We start from the raw sequence: 26188 nt of genomic DNA, 5'->3' as shown, positions 1-26188 counted from the left end.
AAAAGAGCACATGCTGCTACTTGAAGGGTATTTCTACCCGGGTCAGGGCTATCCATTAACAGGAGAAAGTGAGGACTGCAGATGCTGGAGATCAGAGTTGATAAATGTAGTGCTGGAAAAGCACAGCAGTTGTTTCCTGTTGAAGGGCTTATGCCTGAAATGTCAATTCTCCTGCTCCTTGAATGCTGTCTGAACCGCTGTGCTTTTCCAGTGCCACATTATCCATTAACAGTCCAGAAACAGATTAACCAGGCGGCTATCTCATGCAATCTTGCTACAGATAAATGAGTTGCCACACCTCTCTGACTGGCATTGCAATGGTAGTGTCACTTGTGATACACAGGCATTTGAGGAAAGGAGCACCAGAATGAATGAACACGCTTGGGAAAAGTTATCTATAATAGACCAACAGATACTGGAAAGTTTATCCCACATGAGTCAGCAGCTTCAGGAGAGGGAACGTTTGAGTGACTGAAAGAAAAACATTTGACTACAACAGAATGAGATATTAAGTCATCAGCAGCCACGGCTTTGTGCCTCGCAATTCCCTTATTAAATTTCTTCAAATCTCCACAACCCTGTTCTCCTTTAACGTCATATTGTAGTTATTGATTGGGTTATTGATTGGATCTCCTAGTAGCTCATTTGGCATAGGGTTTTTGTTTCAATTCCATGTCTATGAAGCACTTCAGAATATTTTCCACAACAGGGATGCTATATAAATGCAATCTGTGGTTGTAACACAACATTCAGAATTATTCAGAGATCAATATGAATGCCTAAACAGAAAACCTGATGTACTCTACTGTGAACACCAGCACCAATGTTGAGCAAGTCAACAGAATATCTTCACTTCATTTAATAGATGTGGCTCCCCATTAGATAATATCACAGAATATAGTCACAGTTGTAATAGTGTTGCACTTTCTCTGACCACTGCAGTCAGTTATTATTAAAAATAAATATGTGCTAGTGCACGTGACATGGATGATTCCCATCTCGGACCGAGCAGCTGATACTGTGCAGCTGCTGCTAAAAATACACGACACAGAATGTGGACAAGTCATTCCGTTTCTCAGATCGCAGTGGGTTACCTTGGATTACAAACTGAAAGGAGCAAAGCAAACAGAAACGGGAAATAATGAAGACTTTACGATTCATTAGTGCCCAGGCCTTGGTATCAGATGCCCAGGTTGCTCAGAGAAGCATTGTTCATGTAACACAAAACTTGTACCCTCTGCTCTTCAAAGCGAGCTATTTACAGGAGCAGGCCACAGTGCTCCACGACTTGGTGGAAAACTGGCCATTGGCAGAATTCAATATCTCAAAACTCTTGGGGAAGACAGCGGACTGTGAGAAGGATCTCTGCAACAGGACATGTCAAATTTGTCTACAAGCATGTTTAACAGGGCTGAAAGACTACGTTCTGAATAGTTCAGCCACATATGCGAAGAGACTCAAAGTGGTCGACCTAACGGGACTCAATGATATTGAATTTCAGGCTTGTGATTGTGGAAAGGCTCTGGGGAGGTGGGGGAGAACTGAATTGATGGCAAGGACCTGTTTTGATTTGCTTGTGGAGATACAAGCCCGTGAACTGGAAGATTTGGTAGCTGACATCTCAGTTGAGGTCTTCATGAGCATGTTTGTGACACAGCGGAGCTATGAAGTAGTGGTGGAGGCTTTGTTGCTGAGGGGGCAGTGCCCACTGAAGATCAGATGTGTTGAATTCAGAGCTGACAGCCTGGCGTTGAGGAAGTTGTTTTATATTATCAAGCTGGTTAAGTCTGAGACTCTGCAGAAATTAGAGTTGGTCCACAACATTCGTATGGAAATGGAGCATTTTGACTTCCTCTTGAGTGAAGTGCCACTCCCATTGCTTAGGTCACTGACACTCCCAGCAAGGACCTTTGACGTACGCAGAATGACACAAGGAGATGAATCTCTGCTTGTGAAAATTGGAGAGAGGTTAAGTGAACTGAACTTTCTTGCAGAACTGAACTTGGCTTTTTCCACTCTCACTGGTCGAATACGTAAAATACTCAGGTAGGGTCAGATGGCCCTTATAGTATTCAATTGTTCAATCGTTCTACCTTTGATGAAATATGTGTCTCTTATGTCCATTGCTTTTGATCAGTTAAGTCTGGATGTGAACTGCAGGATATGTAAACAAGCTGCAGCTGACTGCTAGAAGCTTTTGGAAGCTGAAAATATAAGAATGAAGTAGACATTTTATAGCATTGACTAAGACTTTTGTTATTAAAATTTTTTTACACACAGTGAAACTGATGAGATTTCTCTGCATAGCTTTGAGCCACCTAAATCAAACAACAATCATTCCATTCAAAATATCTGTTATGATCGTCTGAGAGAGGCCAAAGATGAATTTTCTGTAATATCATTTTCCTTCTGGGCGGCATGGTGGCGCAGTGGTTAGCACTGCTGCCTCATAGAGGCGGGAACCAGGTTTGATTCCAGCCTCAGGTGACTGTGTGGAGTTTGCACATTTTCCCCATGTCTATGTGGGTTTCCTCCAGGTGCTTTGTTTCCTCCCACAGTCTAAAGATGTGCAGGTTAGGTGGATTGGCCATGTAGGATTACAGGGTTGGTGGGTGGGATGCTCTTTGGAGGGTTGGTGTGGACTTGATGGGCTGAATGGCCTGCATCTACATTCTATGGATTCTATTCTATTCTTTGTCCGTTCTGCATCTGTCCCAGGAAATTACATGGCTGCAGAATAATAGGGAATAGGAAAATTTTACTTGATGCATTGGCTATCATGAGTGACAGGAAAATTTGATGGACTAACTGGCATTATACTGGTTGAAACCTTTATACGCTGGTGCAATTTCCAACAGTTTTATCGTCACACTCATGACCATTTGTGACTCAGGGATTTTGGGCCTCATTTCAAGTTTTCCCTTTACTATTCTGAAAAACACATTCACTGCTAAACCAGTTTAACTGATGATAGTACCACCAGTAATTTTTATATTTTATTGTACTGTATATGCAATAACGTACATTGGTGCACACTTCCAATATTTCCACTATAAAGTCCAATAGAACAATATAATATTAATTTTACTTCAATTACATCTTCCTGCTGATCATGTAGGAAATAAAAACGAGAGCTCTTGATATTAAAATAATGTTTGAATTACATTAATGTATATTGATTTAATGGTCACACCTCCTTTGAGGGCTACATAGTTGTCAATTCTGGCTCAATGGGTTGTACTGAGGCAGAAGGGTGATGATTGCAAACCCATAGCAGACACCTGAGTAAAACCTCCAAGTGAATTCCCCAGGGCAGTGCCAAGGGAGTGCCTCACAGGGGCGGCACAGTGGCTCAATGGTTAGCACTGCTGCCTCGCAGCGCCAGGAACCCAGGTTAGATTCCAGCCTCAGACGACTGTCTGTGTGGAGTTTGCACATTCTCCCCGTGGCTGTGCGGGTTTCCTCTGGGTGCTCTGGTTTCCTCTGTGCAGGTCAGGTGAATTGGTCATGCTAAATTACGCACAGTGTTAGTGCATTAGTCAGAGGGAAATGTATCTGGGTGGGTTTCTCTTCAGAGGGTCAGTATGGACTTGTTGGGCCAAAGGGCCTGTTTCCACACAGTAGGGAATCTAATCTGTCAGAAGCTTCATTTTTCAAGTGAAATGCCAAATCAAGTCCCTGTCTGCTCTCTCAGACATGTCCCATGGTACTATTTCAATAAAAAAAAGGAGGGATAATTATTTATTATTATTTATAATTTGCTTATAATTATTTATTCCTCAGGTAGCATCAAAAAGCAAATGATCTGGTCATTATTACAATGCTGTTTACAAACTGACAGCTATGTTTCTTATATTAGAACTGTGACATCATTGTAAATATCATTGGCTCTGAAGTTATTGAGGATACCTAAAAGCAGAAAGGGAATGATATACGCACTTGTTCTTTTTTCTATCATTATGTCTTGTCCTGATGCCAGCATTATTGATCCTTGACAAGTGACGTGAATTTTAGATACTGCAGAAAATCTCTATTATCCTTCTTGAACAAAGTTGCTGAACCAACGACTTTCTAAGTTCTTTTCTAAGAGACCTAGTGAGTTATTTCACAGTATCCTGATCCAACTTGTCATATTAACTATCTCAGCTCGTCCCCATGCTCTATTTCATGACTAATTCTAGCCTCATCCCATCAGGTGTCATTCCCAGAATAACTTGTCACTCAGATCACTTGCAAAAGATTTCCTTGCACCTGCTCCATCTTTAAAAGGCTGCTGTGTGCCCTCCATTCATATGGACTGTTTCTGCCCTCTTATGGAAAGTGACATTAGAATGGGTAGCTAGTTTCCTCCACTGGTGCACACATGATGGGCTGAATGGCCTTTTTTTGTGCCATAATATTTCTATGGTACATTATTACCAACAGGATTTTCAGTCCAGTACTGGTCATCACAACATCCATTGAGTCACAATGCAAAAATGAAAGTTAAATGAAAGTTCTCATTAGTATCCTCACATATGGATGAGGAAGGACACCACTTCAACTGGGACAACACATCCATGCTAGGACAAGCCAAACAAAGACACGTACAAGAATTCCTAGAAGCATGGTGTTCTAACCAGAACTCTATTTACAAACACATCAAGTTAGATCCCATCGACCACCCCCCTGAGAAAAGGAACCGGAAGTGACTTCAAGAAATAATATCACCACAGGAAGTGACATCACCAACCCAAAGAAACCCAAACATATGAATAGAAAGCAGGAATTTTAAGCAGTGTTTCACCTGAGGCCCACTGAAGATGTTACCTAGTAGGGTGACAAAACGTCTGGAAAGAGCCTTCCAGCTCAGCGAGCAAACCTACATCCAAAACCTCAACCTGAGTTACAAATCTTCAAAAACCTCGCTAATGAAAGTTAAATATAAAAGAAACAGTTCTATTTAAATTTATAAATGAAACCATGTATCAAACTTTAAACCAAATACCATTGTGTATCCCCTAGTGTTTGTCTGCTGTGCATTGTTACCTGTTCTTTACGCAGAGAGTGGTAAGGGCGTGGAATGCCCTACCTGCTAATGTAGTCAACTCAGCTACATTAGGGAGATTTACACAATCCTTAGATAAGCACATGGATGATTTTGGGGTAGTGTAGGGGGACGAGCTGAGAATAGTTCACAGGTCGGCGCAACATTGAGGGCTCAAGGACCTGTTCTGTGTTGTATTGTTCTGTGTTCTATGTTCTATGTTCTATGTTCTAGTGCTACTCCACAATGGTTTCTCATTGGATATACCATGCTGTTGGAAGGTGGCTGACATTGAGTGGGAGAGATGCAGATGGCCTTGGAGGACAAACTCAAGCCAAAATAGCTTGGCTGCAGACTGCACCATCTTGGCAGGTGTGTAACAGTCTGAGTTGGTCGGCTGACAGACAATAGCAAGGTCATGCACAGAGCAGCAGAAGTGGGAGCACGAGCACTGTCAGCCAGAGAGGGAACAGTTTCAGTGAGCAGCTACCAGTCGCTTAGGGTCGTGCCTCAAGCAAGCTTTGTAATCCAGTAGAGTGCAGATTGCTGGGCTGCTGGGATATACTGCAAATGCCTTTGAATGCTAGCGTATAGAGCCACGATCGCAGCAGTCTGAGCTTGTATGACAGCTGGTGGTACTGCTTGAGTTCAATCTGCACTTCCACTGCAGTACTCAGGCTGTCAGTGGAAGCTGTGCACATTTCAGTGGTCATTGAGACATAAACCATTTGATGTTGCATCGTAGTTGGAACCACAAATGCATAGACGCTGGTTTTCACCGGTTCCATTCGGGTAACTATGGGGCTGTAATTTCTGCACAGAACACCATGCTACAGTGGACTCCTCCTTTCTCTCTGAATGCCGGCTTGTCAGCTTTGAAATTACCAAGCCTTAGCAAAAGTTTGAACTCCCTGGCCAGAGTCTCATTGTGGTAGATATTTGATACCAGGTTTCATGCAAGGAATTCTGGTTAACCACAAGGATCAAGACAGCTGGTTTAAAAAGTCATAACCTTTATATCTGGCTTCTTGGATGTCTTCAGGGGAAGACTATCACAAAATTGCTTCACCAATCATCTTTCTTCCATCATTAGGTCAGAAGTGGGAATGTTCACTGATTGCACAATCTTCAGCATCAATCACAACTCCTCACATACCGAAGCAGTATCCAAATGTCTGAAGACCTGGACAACATCTGGGCTTAGACTGATAAGTAGCAAGAAACATTCATATCAGACAGTGCCAGCTCATAAACATATTCAACGAGAGAGAATCTAAACATCACCCCTTGACATTCAATGACATTGCCATCACTGAACACACACTAGCCAGAGGCTGGGAGTTACCATTGACCAGAAACTAATTGGCCTTGCCACATAAATACAGTGGCTACAAAAACTAGGACAAATTTCCAACAGAGGCTAGGAATTCTGCATGAGTAACTAACTTTCAGATTCAACAAAGCCTGTCCACCACCCGCAAGGCACAAGTTAGGAATGTGATTAAATAGCCCTCACTTGCCTGGATGCGTGCAGCTGCACCAATTTAAGAAGCTTAACACCACACAGGACAAAGTCCACCTGATTGGCACCACATCCATTAGCATTCAATTTCTTCCTCCAGCAATGCTCAGTAGAAGCAGTGGGTCCTGCAGTGATTGTAACGGGGCCAGCCAGGTGGACCACATAGAATATGAGTTCCCTGATTGGGGCTGTTAATCAGGTCCAGCCAGGAAACACTGTCTGACAGATATAAACAGGAGTGTCAGAGATTCCGTTCACTCTGAGCTGGCTCGGAGGGAGCTAAATCAGTATCAAGGACTCTCCACGTGGAAATAGAGGCTGATTTGGTGATGGGATACCGACCTCTGTGCAGTTATTTCAGCTGCAGTCTGCAAGATGCACTGTATAAATTCACCACAGCTTCTTAGACAGCACCTGCCATAGAACACAGAACATAGAACAATACAGCGCAGAACAGGCCCTTCAGCCCTTGGTGGTGCTCGTCCCCCTACACTATCCCAAAATCATCCCATGTGCTTACCTAAAGATTATTTAAATCTCCCTAATGTGGCTGAGTTGACTACATTAGCAGGTAGGGCATTCCACGCCCATACCACTCTCTGCATAAAGAACCTACCTCTGACATCTGACTTAAATCCATCATCCCTCAATTTGTAGTTTTGCCCTCTCGTACAAGCTGACGTCATTATCCTAGGAAAAAGTCTTTCACTGTCTATCCTATCTAATCCTCTGATCATCTTGTATGTCTCTATCAAATCCCGCCCTTAGCCTTCTTCTTTCCTATGAGAACAGATCCAAGTCTCTCAGCTTTTCCTCATAAGACCTTCCCTCCAGACCAGTCAACATCCTGGTAAATCTCATCTGCACCTTTTCCAATGCTTCCACATCCTTCCTGTAATGGGGCAACCAGAACTGTACACAATATTCCAAGGGCGGCTGCACCAGCATGATATCGTGGTTCCGGAACTCAATCCCTCTACCAATGAAACCTAACCCACCGTATGCCTTCTTAACCGCACTATCCACCTGAGTGGCAACTTTCAGAGATCTATGCACATGGACTCCAAGATCCCTCTGCACATTCAAGATACCAAGAATCTTTCCATTGACCCAGTACTCTGCCTTCCTGGTACTCTTCCCAAAGTGCATCACCTCACCAAAACTACAATCACATTTATCTCGAAGAACTAAAGTGGCAGAGACATGGGAACATCACCAACTGCAAGTTCCCCTTCAAACCACCTACCCTTCTGACTGGGAAATAAATCGTCACTTCTTCAGTTGATTCAAAATCCTGGAATTTCCTCCCTAATGGCATTGTGGGTCAACTGACACCAAATGGGTTGCATCACCTTCTGAAGGGCAATTTGGGATAGGCAATAAATGCCAGCCCAGCTGTCAATGCCCACATTCCATGAAAAACACCAAGCACATGCTTCCTTTTATTATTATTCATTTGTGAGATATGTGCATTACTGGCTGGACAGCATTTATTGCCCATTCCTAGTTGTCCTTCAGAAGATGATGGTGAGTTGCCTTCTTGAACCACTGCTGTCCACCTGCTGTGGGTTGACCCACAATGCCATGAGGGAAAGAATTCCAGACTTTGACCCAATGTTAGTGAAGAAATGGTGATATATTTCCAAGTTGGAAAGGTGAATGGCTTAGAGGGGAACTTGCCATTCGGGAGCACAAGCCTTCAGTACTACTGCTGGAATGTTGTCATGGCCCATAGTCTGTGCAGTATCCACCGGAGTGAATCGCATCGGCTAAAGTCTATAATTTGACAATGACAGGTTGTCTGGATTAGACTTTTCTTTTACCTCTAAGTGCTCCTTGCAGCAGCCAATCTTGGCTAGAATGGAAGAGAAATTATTGGCAATGCTCAACAACAACTACTTCCATTTATACTTCAGTATAATAAAATACCTGAAGGCACTTCTCAGGAGTATATAATCAGACAAAAATTGACACCATGCCATATTGAAAAAAGCAGGGCAGGCCAAACATTTTGAGATTATTTGCAAAGATTTAGATGGATTAAAGTTATGAATGTACTGTCTGTAAAGTGAAATAAAACTTTTCAACCAAGGTTTGGCGTGCTGTCTCAGGCGGGCAATAAAAATCCCATGGCACTATTTTGAAGAAAAGCATGGAAGTTCTGATTAAAAAAAACCAGAATATTATGGAAGCTGACAATCTGAAACAAAGCAGGAGGACTGGAAATATTATTATACAGTGCAGGCAGCACTATTGGACAGAAACTGAGTTAATCTTTCTGGTCGATGATGACATGTCATCACCATTTCTGTTGTCTTCTGCAACATTTATCTCTTGACCAGCTTGTATAAATAATTAATTAATTAGCCACTTATCTTATCACTATTTGTAGGAGCTTTCTGTAGGCAATTTGGCTGTCATATTTCCTACTTTATAACAATGACCATGCTTCGAAAAATAATCAATTGACACTTAAGAACCTGGGGGTATCATAAGAATGTGATAAGAAGATGACGACACTATAGTTCAGCAGGTAGTATTCTCATCTGAGAAAGCTGTGTGTTCAAATCCCACTCTAGGGCTTAAGTAAGCTCAGCAAGGCTGCCATCCAATTGCATAACTGAGAGAGTGCTACATTACCGGAGATATAGTCTTTCAAATGAAGCATTAAGCTGAGACCCTTTCTGTCCTCTCAGCTTGATGTAAAGTTTTATGGGGCACTATTTTGTGGAAGAGCAAGTGAGATATAACTGGCATACCTGACAAATACTTTTCCCCTCATCGAAAAAAATTCAGATTATTTTGCTATGCTCACAGAGCAGTTTATGGGATCTTGCTGTGCATGAGAACAGGAATGGACCATCTAACCTTTCAAGCCTGTGCTGGAATTGGCTGCTACATTTCTAAGATGACACAGTAACTGCACTTCATAAAATACTTTTGGGATTCTAAAGCATTGTACCATGCCTTGGGGTTGTAAAAGATGCTGCATTAATGCAGCACCTTTCTTTTTTATTGATTTGAATTGTAATTGTGTTCTCTCTTCTAACCTTGTGTCTCTCCAGCCCTTTGAAAACTCCTCTGCACTCCTTAAATGTGTCCAGTTGCTGCCTGAATCATGCTGATATGGCCTACCTGGCCAACAGCCTGCATGCTGAATACCTGGAAGTGCTGGACCTAAGTGGGCACAGTGTCGCTGACCTATTCCCATCAACTTTCTTCAAGTTACTTGGTCGTGCATCCCGCACTCTGAGGAGCCTGACTCTAGAGGAATGCAACATCAGCGATGAGCATGTCAACTTGTTACTGTTAGCCTTAGAGCCCTGCAAAAAGTTGACACTTTTCAGCTTCCTGGGGAATCCACTCACTTCGAGATCCCTTCGCCGCCTCTTCCAACTGTTTACTGTGCTGCCCTTGCTTTGTAAAGTTGAATTTCCGGTTCCAAAAGACTGTTACCCACCAACTTTCACTTACCCACTGACTGATGAGAATCTGGTGAAATATGATAGGGAACGGTTTGCAGAGATTAACCAAGAATTAATGATGATATTGTCCCAGGCCAATCGATATGATATTGTTGCATCAACTCCACTTTTTGGTAGTTTTGATTCCAACATTCAAGAGACGTGTAATGAACTTAGTGTTGTATTGCTTCAGTCATTCACAGATGCTATTTCCAATCTTTTAACTGCTTTGAAACAAGTGGATTAGCACATTATGCAAAAAAAAAGAGTGGTAAAACATGATGATTATAATTTTATGCAATATAACCAAGGAATAGAATAGTTTTGCACTGAGTTGTTAAAATCTGAAACGCACTGCCATAAATGGGTGGTAGAGGCAGATTAGGCGATTACCTTCAAAAGGAAATTGGATGTATATCTAGGCAAGTAAAATTTACACAGCTATAGGGAAAGAGCAGAAGTAAGAGCTATTGAGGACTGGATGACAGCAATAATTCGGAAAGTTGTTGAAAGATCAGTGAGACATAAGTGTAATTTTGCAATTACCTAACTGATTTACCTTTCATTTCTTGTTCTCAAGATTTTCATAGCACTTTACCCTTGTCACCATGGACTAAGTATTCAATGACATTCCATGTAAGATGTCATTTCATGCTCAAGACCTAATAATGCTTAATTGGTCAATGCCATCACTATATTCACTTGGATGGGTATAAAAGATCCACAAGACTTTTCAAAAAGAGTAGCTGGGTTATACATCCTGTTCTGGTTAACATTTGGTCCAATAATTATGGACATTTTCAATATTTGTACAGATTTCACAATGGAATTTTCAAATTGTCATTTTCAAGGTTAATTCATCAAGCATATTTGGGATAGTTGTTTCGAACAATACATCTGAAACCGGGAAAGGCTACTGGTATTACATAGCGACACAGTAGTAATCAATGATCTTATGATAAAGGGTCCTTGAGTGAAAAGTGATCATAACATGAACAAATTTTACAATCATCTTGAGGGTGAGAACTCTGAGCCTAAAACCAAGGTGTTAAACTTAAATAAAAGCAATTACAAAAATAAGAAGACAGAATTGCCTACAGTGGACAGGGAGAATGGATTAACAGGTAAGGTGGTAGCTAAGCAGTGGTAGGCCTTTAAGGAAATCTTGCTTTGCTCTCAAAATAGTTATCTTTCATTTAAAAAGAAGGGTAATTGAGAAGGATGAATTATCCACTGCTAGTTAAGAAAGTTTGAGATGCTGTCAAATAAAAAAAAACACATTGCTGTGACAATTTGTAGCCAGCTAGAAGAATTGAAAGAATTCATAAAAGTCAGCAAAGGATAAGAAATAATCATAATTAGGAGGAAGAAATTAAATTATGAAGGTAATCTATTAAGAAATGTAACATCAAACAATTGGCTTTCTACAACTGCATAAAAACGAAAGAGAATAGTTAAAGTGTGTATTATCATTTAGAAATGGTTCATGAATAGGAAAGATTTAGAGGGATATGGGCCAAACACAGGCAAATGGGACTAGTTCAATTTAGGATACCTGGTCAGCATGGATAAGTTGGGCCGAAGGATCTGTTTCCATGTTGTATTACTCCATAACTTTATGACTCTAAGGTCAGACTAGGGAAATAATTATGGGAAACAATGAAAAGACAAAGTCTTTGAATAAGCATTTTGTCTCTGTGTTTACGGTAGAGGGCACTAAAAACATCCTGTGTATAGCAAACCTTAAGAAGGAACTTAAAACAATCATTATTGTTAGGGGAAAAAAAACTATTAGGGAAACTGCTAGACTAAAGGCTGACAAGTCTAGTCTTGATGACCTACATTATAGGAAATGGCTGCAGAGATAATGGATGCATTGGGTGTAGTCTTCCAAAATTCCCCAGATTCTGGAAAGGTTCCAGTGGACTGGAAAAGAACAAATGTAACGCCTGTATTCAAGAAAGAAGGGGGACAGAAAGCAATGATATGTTCATTAGGCTAACATTTAGAAAATCATAATACTATTAAGTACAGTCAGTGTGGCATTATGAATGGAAATTGGGTTTGAACAATTTATTGAAGTTCTTTAAGGATATAACAAGTAAGGTGGATAAAGTGTGGATCAGTATACGCAGTGTATTTAGATTTCCAAAAGGTCAGAAGTCAGATGACACTGGGTTATAGTCCAACAGGTTTATTTGAAATCAGAAGTTTTCAGAACATTGCAGGTGAAATGAGAGAGGAACACACAGGCACAGAAATTATAGGCGGAGAGAGTAATGGGCAGAGGATCAAAAGATCATACAAATGGTGTGAGCAGAGTGTCAACAGGGCAAATAATAGGTCTCTGCAGGTCATCAAGAATTTCAGACAGTGTGAGTAAAGAGACAACAGTTGAATAACAAGTGAAAGGATTAAATGAGGCAGAGAGATAATTACAAAAAATGTTGCAGGTTTGGAGAGTTTCAGTTAGAGGAAAAGGCTGAATAGGCTAGGGCTGTTTGTCCTGGAACATTGGAGGCAGAGGGGTGACCTTATAGAGGTTTATAAAATCATGAGGGGCATGGATAGGTATGAATAGCCAAAGTACTTTTCCCTGGGGTGGGTGAGTCCAGAACTAGGGGCATAGCTATAAGGTGAGAGGGGAAAGATTTAAAAGGGACCTAAGAGGCAACTTGATCATGCATAAGGGCATTAAAAACATTTTGCATTTAAGCATAGAGTCATAGATACCTCCAGCACAGTGAAAGGCCCTTCAGCTCATTGAGTCTGCATCAGTCAAAACCAACAACCTAATTTTCTAATGCCATTTTGGTTCATAACCTTGTGTGCCTTGACATCTCAAGTGCACATCTTAATGCTTCTCAAATGCTATGAGAGCTTCTGCCTCTAGCTCCTTTATAGATGTTGAGTTCTAGATTTCCACCACCCTCTGGGTGAAAAATGTTTTCCTCACATCCACTCCAAACCTCTTGCCCTTCACCTTACATCTATGTCCCCGGTCATTGATTCCTCCACTAAGGGGAGATGTTCCTTCCTGTCTATCCTTTCTGTGCCCCTCATAATATTACACATCTCAATCATGTCCCCTTCAGTCTCCATTGACCCAAGGAAAACAAGCCCGGTCTGTCCAATCGCTCCTCATAACTAAAACTCACCAGCCTAGGCGACATCTTGGAAAATCCCCTCTGTACCTTCTCCAGTGCAATCACCATCCCTCCAATGATGTATAATTCTCTTGAAACACTTCTGTTAATTAGCTGCAAAACAATCAGAAATGGGAAAACACGGTTCATTTTAATAAGGCCATGATGTGAAATCTCAACGGTTTCAGTTAGTTGGAGTTGGCAACCTAATCTATGCCAAACCATGCTGATGTATCATTTGTGCTGGAGAATGACTGCAAAAATGAGCAAGCAACGGCACAATCTGTAGTTCCTTTGTGCATACAAAGGCTTTTTGAATAATAAAGCCCAGTTCCTGTCAGCTGAGTATGAAAACAAAATGCTTTCAAACTGTTTCTGAAGTGTAGCTGACACTTGACCATCAGAGGACTTCAAAAACAGACATGAAGCTGCACTGTGAGTTTTATCTTTTAAAAGCAAGCTATTTCCTCTCATTGCCTAGGTGAACAGAGCACCATGAAAAGTGTATGCATCATCAATGTTTGTTGTGAATGCGCAAGATATTAAAAACTTACATCCTTTCACACAGTGTCCTCTTCCTTTCAATGCTGTTTTTTAAAACTTCTTTCTGTGAATTGTTAGAGTTACAAACTATGATTAAATTTGTTTCTGGAGACTTCGTCATGTGACTTGTCTGCAGGCTGTCAGCATTAGTGAGTTAACACTAAAGGAACTAAATGAGGGAAGCCTATAAAATGTCTTATTTTATTTATGGGATATTATGAGCTCCATGGGCTGCGTGCGTGTGTATATATATTATATATATATAAAATATATACACATACATACACATACGCACACCAACATCGGCATCTGATATATACCAGCCGAGCATTTTCATGGTCTATCCCTGATCCTCTTACAATACGAATCTGCCTTTGAAGCACACCAGCACGCTTTATTGGAAAGTTGCTGCCAGGACACTTTGAGCACAGGAACAGGCACCCATCCTATGCATTCAATCATGCTGCATCTCAAAGGTCTCTGCTAGATCCTCTCATGTTCACTTTCCACCTACTTCAATGCTCACTGCATCCCTACTTGGTCTTGCCTGCCTTTTCACATTTGGTCCTCTCGTCCAGAGTTACCGGCTCACCATGCATCTATCTTGCCTTGCCTTTTAGTGCAAACACAAAACCAAGCAACTCGTTGCACTTGCCAGCAATGATCAGCCACGAGAATGGACATGTTGCTGTATGTTACCTTGCTGTGTTAATCTCACACACAAGGACACTGCATGTGCCTCAAACAAGGCCATGCCTCAAAGTCTAAGGAACTCTCAGTCAAGTCAAATTAATGGAGGCACTTTGCAGTTGGGGGCCCTGGCAAAGTTATCAAGGGTAGCTTCTGATATTATCGAGGAGAAAGTGAGGTCTGCAGATGCTGGAGATCAAAGTTGAAACTTTATTGCTGGAACAGCACAGCAGGTCAGGCAGCATCCAGGGAACAGGAGATTCGACGTTTCGGGCACAGGCCCTTCTTCAGGATTCCTGAAGAAGGGCCTGTGCCCGAAACGTCGAATCTCCTGTTCCCTGGATGCTGCCTGACCTGCTGTGCTGTTCCAGCAATAAAGTTTCAACTAGCTTCTGATATTAATCCAGTCAGTCAATCATTGGGTGAGGTCAGAGGCCTGTACCTCTACAATCTAGGGAACCAGCTCTATGTCCATTCTGGAGAATTGTGGGAAGTCACTCGGAGCACTAAGGAGAGATTGCTCAGGGATTTGTTCATTCATCGTTTGGGGCTGTCTGTCTAAATTGGTTAAGGGGCGTGCAACAGGGAGCCCTTGGGATGTGTCTAAAAGTCAAGTAGGTATTATCTGGGGCCAGTCCAATGGGAAGGAACCTCAGAATTGGTGGATTTGGAGACGGTTTGTTGGGATGCAAAGGGAATAACCACTATGGAAGGGGCAACTCAATATAGAATTGGGGGCAAATGATGGTGCCTGGAAGGGATTAAAGTAATGTGTTACAGAGTGGATGGGATCTGTCATTAACCTACAGCAATACATTGGCTTCAATGTGGATCAGTCCACTACTATTTCTAGCATGTTGACTCAATATTCCTGGAGCTGGAGTGTGTAAAGGGGGTCATTGAGTATAGTCCAGGGTGAGGGTAGAGAGATTTTCAGTAATTAAGGGAATTAATTTTTATGAGGATAGGCAGGAAAATGGATTCACAGATTATCAAACCAATCACAATCTCATTGAATGGGAAAGCAGAATTGATAGGCCAAATGGCCTACTACTTCTCCTACATCTTAGTCTCTAATGATCAAACTCATTATCCAATTGAGTGATGCGTGACCGTCAGCCATGTAGACCTTTTTTGTCTGCGTTCAATACTTTTGTATCTAATATAGAGAAACTTTTACTGTCTCTCTGATTTTTGTCCAAGTTGTGGAATAACCATATTCTGGAAATTGATGTTCAACTCCTGGACAGACCCAAGCCAATCCTGGAGGATTGGCTTGGGTCTGTCCAGGAATTGATCATCAAATCCTCCGTATGGGATGTGGAGATGACAAGAGTGATTTTCTTTTTTTTAACCTAATGTTCTTATTTTTCTTATCTTTTACATGTTTATAAAAGTGAGTGTTTGGATCTTTTAGCTTTGGATACCCACAGGATCATTTTCAACTAATCATTGAACACCAAACCCGGTGATGTAGGTTGGGTCATTATTACTGAAGCTGTCTGACATTTCAGACCAGCAAGGTGAGCTGAAGACTTATTAATCTTGCATCAACATTCAATACTTGCTGGCCTGGTTGTTGGCATAACCATGCACAAAACCAAGGTCACCGCACTTTGGCTAAGCTTCATCACTTTTAGCTCTTGCCTATTAGAGTCATAGAGATGTACAGCATGGAAACAGACCCTTCGGTCCAACCTGTCCATGCCGACCAGATATCCCATCCCAATCTAGTCCCACCTGCCAGCACCCGGCCCATATCTCTCCAAACCCTTCCTATTCATATACCCATTCAAATGCCTATTAAATATTGCAATTGTACCAGCCTCCACCACTTCCTCTGGCAGCTCATTCCATACCCGTATCACCATCTGTGTGAAAAGGTTGCCCCATAGGTCTCTTTTATATCTTTCCCCTCTCACCCTAAATCTATGCCCTCTTGTTCTGGACTCCCCGACCCCAGGGAAAAGACTTTGCCTATTTACCCTATCCATGCCCCTCATAATTTTGTAAATCTCTATAAGGTCACCCCTCAGCCTCCGACGCCCCAGGGTAAACAGCCCCAGCCTGTCTACTAAGGGAGTTTCTACTGGAAGTCTTGAAACATAAAAATGTAGAGAAATGAGTTGAGCTCTTAAGAATTTAGTTGCAAGTGTTCTTTGTTCTTGCCCCATACATAGCTGTGGTTCTAGGATTAAATGCTTCCATTACATACTTTGCTTCCAAAATATATGTTATTTATGAAATTTTAAAATGGGCATTATATAAATGTTCAAAGTTGGCTTTACGTAATGCATTCCTGATGAAGGGCTTTTGCCCAAAACATTGATTTTCCCGTTCCTTGGATGCTGCCTGACCTGCTGTGCTTTTCCAGCACTACTCTGATCTAAACTCTGGTTTCCAGCATCTGCAGTCCTCACTTTTGCCTTTACATAATGTATACAGAACAGTTTAGCTCAATACAGCTTTGTGCCCTCTAATCTTATGATTTCACCTCATGTTTGAAATGTTTATTTAATGGTAAACATATTGATTTCCAACCCTAAAGTATACAATAGCAGATGAGCCTTAGACAGCAGCCATTGGTGATTGGATCTTTACAGCAGTTACCGAAAGCTTTATTGGGTCTTTTAGAATGTAAACCCTGATCTTGGAATACGCCAATCTGCAGAACTTGGTCTTTGAAAGTTTGTTGCATTGGAAGATCAGCAAGATTCAGGCTGACCAAAGAGTGTCTCTCAAAGAACTGATGATCCTCTCGCAGCAAGTCTACATGAGGCAAGTGATAACTTGCTCAAAGGTGAGACATAGGCCTCTGTATATTCTCTAACTGACCTGTTCAGAGATGTATTACACACCTCTGGAGAAGTGGGACCTGATCGCATGCTTCCTGGTTCAGAAGTAGGGACACTACTGCTGTGCCATAAGACCACTTGTTCCTATGTCCCTATAACTGTCTCCAGTTAAATGTATTAATTGATGGTTCAGTCAAAGTAAAGGCTTGAAGAGTGACCCTTGTTAAAGCTAGAGTTGGTTCAAATAATTGGATGTAGAATGAAAGAATGGTATAAAAATAGATGTGTGAGAATTTAACAAGTACAAGTCAGTCAGAGCAAATTACTGCGGCTGCTGGAATTTGTACTGAAATCAAAAAATACTGAAAATCACAGCATCCATGGAGAAAGAGCAAGCTAGAGCCATCTAAACTCAAAGTGTTAGCTTGCTCTCTCTCCCGATCCTCTATGATTTCCGGCATTTTTTGTTTTTAGTCAGTCATTCTGCTGAGCTTGAAACCTGAGATGCAGCAGTTTCCAAATTACTACAAGTGAATCAAATAATTATTATTAGTAATAGTTATCAATATATATGTGTAGCTATTAGTAATATGCGCATTGTGTGCTTCATTCATCCGATCACCAAAAATTGCCAAGGAGCACCCTTACCTTGTAGAATTGCTCTAAAAAACATTCAATCCCTCAAGGGTATCTTCTACTGCAAGTTAAGGTTGTGAGCATTTTCTAGTCAATCAGATCTGAAGAGAGAATGGACTAACCAACATATCTCACATGCACTGATCTTTGGGCTTGTGATTATTCTAAGATCACTTCATATGGGACCCTCATGATCAACAGAAAGGTTACATTGTGTGTTAACTCCCTGGAACAAGCTGCTCCTCACTCTGCATTTTCATGCTTTAGCAAGTCTGATGATGGTATGTGTATTAAAATTTAAAGAACAAATTTTCCCCAAATCAGGTCTTGGACAGGGTATCTTCCACATGTGGCACTCCACAAATTTTATTTCTTCATGTATCCCATGAAGTTAAGCGTTCACTGTCACTTATGATGAAGACTTAAATAAATGAATACTTACCTCCCAAGTGCAATCTTGGGCCTTCATTACTCTGATTTCTTTACACAATATTTCTTATCAGATCACACTTACATGGTACATTTGTTTCTCAGGCTATTAACGTACTCCTTCCTGAAAAAAACTGCTCTCATTTTATTAGACACATTTCTAATGACTAAGTAAAGCTGCCCTAATTTATTCAATACAATTTTTACTGTATGAGGTCCATGGTTCAGAGATGTCACAGCAACGCTGATTGGGAACAGATTAAGTTAACTGATAAACAAATGTTTTTCTCAGTACAATGGCCTGTTCAAAAAGAAAAACATCTTCCCTTCAAGGTTTTCCCAATCATCCTGAAATTCTGTACTTATTTTTATTTTCTCATTTTCTTTAACTTCTCCTCCTTCCTTCTACGCTTCTGGGTACAGTTGTCCATTTGGTCAAGGAAGATGAATGGGATATTCAGTTGCACAGTCGGAGTTTTCTGATCTGGGTTTGGAATCACTATTTCCAATCTAGATCAGGCAAGAAGTTGCCTATTTACTTAAAAAGAACATTTCTGGCTGGACTTCCGACGTAGGGTAGAATGGAACAGACACAGTCTAGCAAACCACACAGACAGCAACAAAGGGAATCTTTGCAGAAACCAAGTTCCCCTTCTTTGGCAATAGCTGCATTTTCCAGTAAGTAAAATGTTTTAAAGATCCTACCATCTCTTTGACAGAGACAAAGACAAAGTAGGTGTCTAAGCTAAGTTGGGGGGTTGGGGGAAAGAAGCTGCCAGGTGCTTGAGGGAATAGGGTGTCTGAGGAGTGAATGGGTGGGATACCAGGGGTGATAGGTAGGGTTGCAAGTGGATGATGGGATAGTTGTGTGAATAGGTAGACTACCAGTTGGGTGAGGGGATGGAGGTGCAGGTAAGTGGGTGAAAGGCTACGGGTGACAGATAAGTGTGTCAGAGGGTAGGGTGAATCAGATAACAGGAGGGAGGTCAGAGTTAATAAAGGTTAATAAAGGTTAAGTGATGAAGTGTGGTTGGGGTGGATGGGGGTTCTGTGAGTGAATATGGGGTTGGTTAGAGTGATTTTAGGGGTCACTTTTGTATTAAATTAGAACTCTCTAACACCCACAATTCTGAAACAGCAGTGGGGAGTTTGTCAGATGATTTCCAGACAGCAATGGTTGACCAGTGGATGGTTAAACTTCTCAAGCAATAAGTCAAGTTAAATGAGTCAGGACTTCTGAGAGGCCCCAATCGGCATCTTTCAGGGTTTGATTGCTGACTAACTGGAGAATGGAAGATCTTGACTTTGGTGTTCATACAAGAGGCACAGAAATATGATGCTGTAATGATACAGCACCTCATCATATCTCGCAAAAGTTATCCCAGATGGTACCAATACAATGACTGACTATTCAAGTGAAGGGATGATACATAGATTCTGCAGAATGATCCATGTTCTCACCAATCTCTGAATGAAGAAGTTTCTCATAAATACAAGATCAATATTATTCATTACTATCTTTTAGTCATGTTATCTTACAGTCAGTTTGGAACTAACATAATATACAATATTTTCACCCAATTCTCAGAATCTAGACACTACAGTCAAGTTATGCTTTAAAAGGTTACATAAGTTATGAATAAAAACTTCTAGTTATTCAGAAGTTGTGAAAGAAAAAGTTGGTGAAAAATATGCATGCATCTGTTGTTTATTGACTGACTGTAACACTGCACTCAATCAAATTAAGCTGATTATGGAATTGATGGATAAACATGTATTGTGCTACTACTAAATGTAGGGGAGTGGCGGTACTTATCCAGAAAATCTTCCGTTCACATTATTAGAGCAAGTGAAAGGTGAGCAGGGACGGTTTGTGATTCTTAAACCCCTGATACATGGGGAGGAATACGGCATTTTAAATGTCTACTGTCCTCCGGCGCATCCCCTCAAATGTTTGATTAGTGCTTTCTCTAAGTCGAGTGCTTTTGGAACGCGACACATTATTATAGGGGGGTATTTTAATTGTCTTTTGGATCCGACAGTGGACAGGATGTCTTATGGGCCCCCAACTATTTCTTTGCAGGCCAAGCAGGTGGTTGACTTATGCGAGGATTTGGGGCTGGTGGATATTTGGAGATGTCTTCACCCTACCGGCAGGGACTTCACCTTTTTTTCAAATCCACATAAATGTCACATGAGGATTGACCTCTTTCTGGCTCCCTCGGCCCTTCTAGATTCGATTTTGGGTTGTAAAATTGGGAATATAGCTATCTCTGATCATGCGACGGAATATTTGGAGGTTAAGGCCAAGAGTGAAGGGCTAGGTTTGCGGCACTGGCATTTAGACCCTTTTCTCCTTAAGGATTCCAAATTTGTGGAATACTTTTTGAAGGAATTTCAAGAATTCTTCAAACTATCAACTCAGGCTTGGCTAGTAGTCCATCTATGGGAGACTGCTAAGGCCTTTGCTAGGGGATTAGCTATTTCCTATTCGGCTAGCCAGAAATGACAGAAGGAGGAACAGCAACGTCTACTTGAGACGCGGTTGAAAGCCGTGGAGGCGGCACATTTTGCGCGGCCTTCGGTGACTAAGCTACAGCGGATCACGACTCTCTGGGCTGCCTTGAATTCAATACTTAGACAAAACACAAAGAAAGAACTTGCTTTTGCTAGACAAAGGCTGTTCGAATATGGGGATAAGCCAGAGAAGTATTTAGCATACCTGACAAGGAAAAAGCATGCTCCCCACTCCATTACTGCAATCAGAGACAGCGCCGGGGTCCTTACATACAATGTTAGAAAGATTAATGAGGCTTTTCGGAGCTTTTACTCTAAATTGTATTGGTCTGAAGGTTGCGAGGACAGGAGGCCTAAAATGGAGGCCTTTTTTAAGAACCTGGACCTCCCAGGGGTAACCTTGTAACAGGCCTCTCTCCTTAATGCCCCCTTGACAGTTCAGGAAATATGGGAGGCAGGTAGGCAACTTCAGAGTGGGAAAGCGCCTGGCCCTGATGGTCTCCCAGGTGAGTTTTATACGGAGTTTATAGGGATTCTGTCAGGGCCGATGTTGGAGATGTACAATCACTCCTACCACCGTGAATGCCTACCACCATCTTTGAGAGAAGCTAAAATTTCCTTAATTCTTAAGAAGGGGAAGGTTCCTGAGGATTGTGCTTCATCTAGGCCCATCTCTCTATTAAATTCAGATTTCAAGATTCTGTCCATGATCCTGGTGCTGAGATTAGAAAAGGTGTTGCCCCATATTGTTATAGAGGACCAGACAGTTTTTATAAGGGGCCCTAGGTCCTCTAATAATATTAGAAGGTTGCTGAATGTGGTCCAAGTTTGTCAGCAATGATTGCTTCATTGGTGATTTCCTTAGATGCAGAGAAAGCATTTGACCGCGTGGAATGGCCATATCTATTTTATGTCTTAGAACAGTTTGGGTTGGCTGGGGTCTTTGCTAGGTGGGTGGTGGTTTTATATCGCCACCCTCTGGCCGCGATCATCACCAACGGGGTGAAGTCTGGGAACATTAGGATTGATAGGGGCAAGTCGGCAAGGCTGCCCCCTCTCACCGTTGTTGCTTACATTGGTGATAGAGCAGCTGGCAGAGGCCATTCGCTCCGGAAGTGGGATCGAGGGCACACAAGATTACACTGTATGAGGATGATGTCCTTCTGTTTTTATTGAACCCAATGACCTCCATACTCCATTGATACAATGTATCAATTCATTTGGGCTATTTCAGGATATAAGAGTAACTTTGCAAAATCAGAGGCTGTGCCTTTGGGGAACCTTAAGGATGTGCCAGAGTTGAAGGTGGTCTTAAATTTCCTTTTAAGTGGTCACGGGCAGGGTTTCAATACCTAGACACTTTTATTACCCCCAAGTTTGATCTCTTATTTCGGACTAACTTTGCACACTTGCTTGACAATATTAGGTGAAATCTCCAGAAATTGGAGGCTCTTCCAATTTCATGGCTGGGCCGAATATCTCTCATAAAGATGAATGTTCTTCCTCGTTTGCTTTATCCCATGTATATGCTCCCTATAATGTTTCCCAGGTCAACGCTGCGGAAGCTTATGGGATGGTTTGGTTCCTTTGTCTGACATCGTGGGCGGCCCCTCATCAAACTTACTAACTTGCAGTTGCCTCAAGGAGGGGGCGGAGTTGATTTCCCAGACATCAGGAGGTATCAATTGAGTTCCCTACTGTCCTTTGTCTGCGATTGGGTAGGTAATGATCCGAACTCAATATGACTGGATATTGAAGCTTCCTAAGCAAAGTGCCCTCTTATTAATCTGTTGTTCATGGATAAGATGAGGACAGTTATGGACCACTGCCGGAACCCCATTGTCATTAGTACAGTCAAGGCATGGAGGGCGATGCATCAGAGTGAGGGTTGTTTATCCAAGACTTCACCACTTACATCTATAGTTGGCATGCCAGGGTTCCGACCAGGGATGATGGACTCAGGGTTCAAACTATGGGCAGCGAGAGGAGTTTCTAGTTTGGGAGACTTGTTTGAGGGGGAGGTTATAATGTCTTTTGAGCAACTGAGCCGCAAATACGAGTTACCCAGCAGAGATCTTTTCCGTTTTTTTCAGGTTAGGGATTTCATCCAGAAGACGACTATGCTTCTCATTAAGCCCATAAGCCTGATACAGAGAGGCTGTTGCAATGTTCCACAAGCACTCTTTCGGTTAGTGCCCTCTATCACCTGTTGGGTGGCAGGGCCTGGCAGGATATTAACTGGTTATGTGAGGTCTGGGAGCAACAGCTAGGAGTGGAGATCTCTTCTGAAACATGGGAGAACATATGGGAGAATGCTCGAAAGATCTCAATCTGTAATAGGACATGTGCTATGCAGTTAAAAGGTCTGCACAGGACTCATCTGGCACCAGACCGTCTGGTGAAGTTTAAAAAAAGGGCATCTTCAGTGTGCCCCAAATGTAAAATAAGTGTAGGTACTCTTACCCATTGCTTCTGGATATGCCACAGGCTCCGTGTTTATTGGAGCGCTGTGGCGGGAGAGATAGGGAAGGTATTGAGGACTGAAGTCAAAGCAGACCCAATATCTCTCCTCTTAGCTCTACCGAAGTTACCATCTTTAGATGGGCATGGGAAAAAACTATTTAATATTCTTGCATACTGTACACGGAAGAATATTCTGATGAACTGGGTGTCTGAGAACCCTCTGGGCAGATATTAATTATGGAGCGCATTCCCTTGGACTTTTTTACAAACATGGTGCACCACACAACAGACCATTTTTATAAGACATGGCAGCCCTACTTGAGTTATTTGGATATAGATTTGTCAGTTATCTTAACTAGGGTGTTTGGTTAACCAGGATGTTAGGTTTGTCAAGTCCTAGGCCCTGGAGGGGGTCTCCTGAGTTAATACGGATATATATACAATGCTCTCGTTCCTTAGTTTGGGAACTTTGTTCTGTATTTTGTGATTTTTTTTGGTTTTTTTTGCTTTTCTTTCTTTTTTTTAATCTATTAGTTATTTATTTACTGTTGTTGCTTTGCAGGGTAGGTTAGGGTAGGTTAGTCGTTAGTAGACAGTAGTTGTATTGCAATTTGTGTTTTTTTTTATTATACGTATATTTGCTATTGATTGTATTTTTCAATAATTTTTTATGTTTGTAAAGTTAAGAAAAAGCTAATAAATATATTTACAAGAAAAAAACATGTATTGTGCATTGGGAAGGATCATAATGGATGGAATAATCAGTGTTGATTCTCTCCATGGTTGGGTTGAACAACTCTGATGTTACGGAATATAAGCCGAAAGTTCCTTTGCAAAAACAGTTTAGGTTATTTGCCTCAACTATTTTTGAAGTAGTGACTTTCATATCCAAACCACTCTCTGAGTAAAGATGTTTCTTCTGAGTTCCTGATGAGGCTTATTAAGAAGTACTCAGTTGTGGAGTTCTCTGTAAATGGAAATATGTTCTCTGCATCTGCTCTATTGAATCATTTCATAACCTTCAATCAGGTCACATCATTTTTATCATTTCTAGATAAAAGAGCTCCAGCTTGTTCAGCTTTTCTTCGTAAGTATAGCCTCAGTTCAGATATTTGTCTTGTGAACCCATTTCTCCAGTCTCTCTAAACCACATCACCCAATGAAGGAGCAGCACTCTGAAAACTTGTGATTTTAAATAAACCAGTTGGATTATAAACTGATGTCATGTGACTTCTGAATTTGTCAACCCCAGTCCAACACCGGCATCTCCACATCATCTATACACCACTGTTCAATACTTGAATGCAAAATCAGGTCCTGGCATCAGGTCAGCAAGAGAACATAATCAGACCGTTCTCCAAAATCAGAGAAGGAATCAGCCGCAGAAATTGGTAGCCCACACGCTGTTCTGAAATGACTTATGAACAAGATATTGAGTTTGGTGTTGACTTGATCATCTGAAACATTTCATTGCCTGTTATATTTTTCAGGCACCAGATATACAAATGTTTAGATGTGTATTACAGCACTAATAATGAGGTAATACCAGTCTGGTAGAGAAGGCTTGCCACTAGAACCATAGCTTCATGTAGTTGCAGAATCTGCTGTGGAAGGCTCCTGTGCATTTCTCCCAGCTCACATTTTACAATTGTTTTTGAGCTTTTTGTTAAAAGATAGTCACAGGTTCTGAGACTGGGGGCCACTAAAGTCAATAATGTCCTGTTCTCGGTTTAACTGCTTTGCCTAAATTGGGCAGGGAGTCCTCCTTTCCATCTCTCATTGGCTGTCTTCATTGTGGTCAGCTCCAAATTGATCGTCTGATGCTTGAGTGGGTGACAGGAGATGGTCAGGGTGGGAGTGAGCAGATCATTCAGTTTACAAACTCGCTGATGAAGATAAAGCCCAAAAAGTGGACTTCCATTTGCTGAAGGGATCCCAACTGCCAAATCATTGATTTCTTCCTTTGATATCTGAATTTTTGAATTTTAAGTGATAACTTAGGTGAAGAATGATATCAACTTATGCTCAGCAAGTAGATAGGTCAATAAATACCCACTAAATACAGTGAGCCCCAAGTATCTCTGCACTCCCTCAACATCAATTGGTCCTTACATCTCAGAATGAAGCTCCTGTTGTTTGCTTCATTGCTGAAGGTATTAAAGTAATCCATTAAGTAAGTTGCTCTGATGTTCAGCTTGTTTTGCAGCTTAGACCGTGTGGGAGCACTATCTGCATGCCAATACCCTATGTCACAGTGATCAAAATAAATGTTATTTTAATAGCACATTCATTAATTCACAAATGGATTGGTTCAAATGTTAAGGAAGCGGTTCTTACAGCACAGACTGTGAGCGGTGATCTGTTTTTATTGCTGGTCCACACCACACAAGCAGCCAAGTATAAAATCACCACAATAACAGCATTGGCAGAGTTGAAATAAACGGTATGTTGGATCTTTATGTTTTTGATATTTTTCACGCTGCTTTCTCATATTTTCTTTCCACATATAGTGTGGTCAGTTTTAGGATGACTGAGCTAAAATCCCACTCTGTGATATTATTAAGGAACTTTTCCAATTATGTTATTTGAGACATAAATGCTGGCCAAGCTGGGGAAAACTCCTCCACTCTTTATGAGGTAGTGCCAAAGATTCATTTACATTTCCATGAACAAGTAGACAAGGCCTTTGTTAATGTTTCTTCTAAAAGATTTTCTTCACTCAGTAAGTAACTCCCTCATAACAGAGTCAGAGAATTGCCAATAAGAAATGGATCCTAAACCAGAGAGTGAAACCAGGTGTGAATCTTGTTCTGGATAGTTGATTTACTTACAGAAAGCAGCATTGCAATTCCCCCTCCGACCGACTAACCAAACATCCCAGCAGTGTCTCTTTATAATATTATACGATAATCAACTGAAATAATGGAGCTAAATCAAGACAAATTAAAACAATTTTA

General features: G+C 41.4%; 1 protein-coding gene across 1 annotated transcript; it reads left to right on the top strand.

Moving 5' to 3' along the window:
• Positions 1–1089: 1089 nt before the first annotated feature.
• LOC122564293 (leucine-rich repeat-containing protein 14B-like) lies at positions 1090–13749 on the top strand. Its single transcript, XM_043718967.2, has 2 exons — positions 1090–2046; positions 9614–13749. Exons 1-2 carry the CDS (start codon positions 1142–1144, stop codon positions 10257–10259), a joined length of 1551 nt encoding a protein of 516 aa, XP_043574902.1. The 5' UTR covers positions 1090–1141; the 3' UTR covers positions 10260–13749.
• The last annotated feature ends 12439 nt before the right edge of the window (positions 13750–26188 follow it).

The sequence above is a fragment of the Chiloscyllium plagiosum genome, unplaced genomic scaffold, assembly GCF_037043375.1.
Source record: "Chiloscyllium plagiosum isolate Xiang-an unplaced genomic scaffold, Cpla_swu_hap1 HiC_scaffold_34, whole genome shotgun sequence".
Taxonomy (NCBI): Eukaryota; Metazoa; Chordata; class Chondrichthyes; order Orectolobiformes; family Hemiscylliidae; genus Chiloscyllium; species Chiloscyllium plagiosum.
This window is presented reverse-complemented; position numbering and strand designations above follow the sequence as displayed.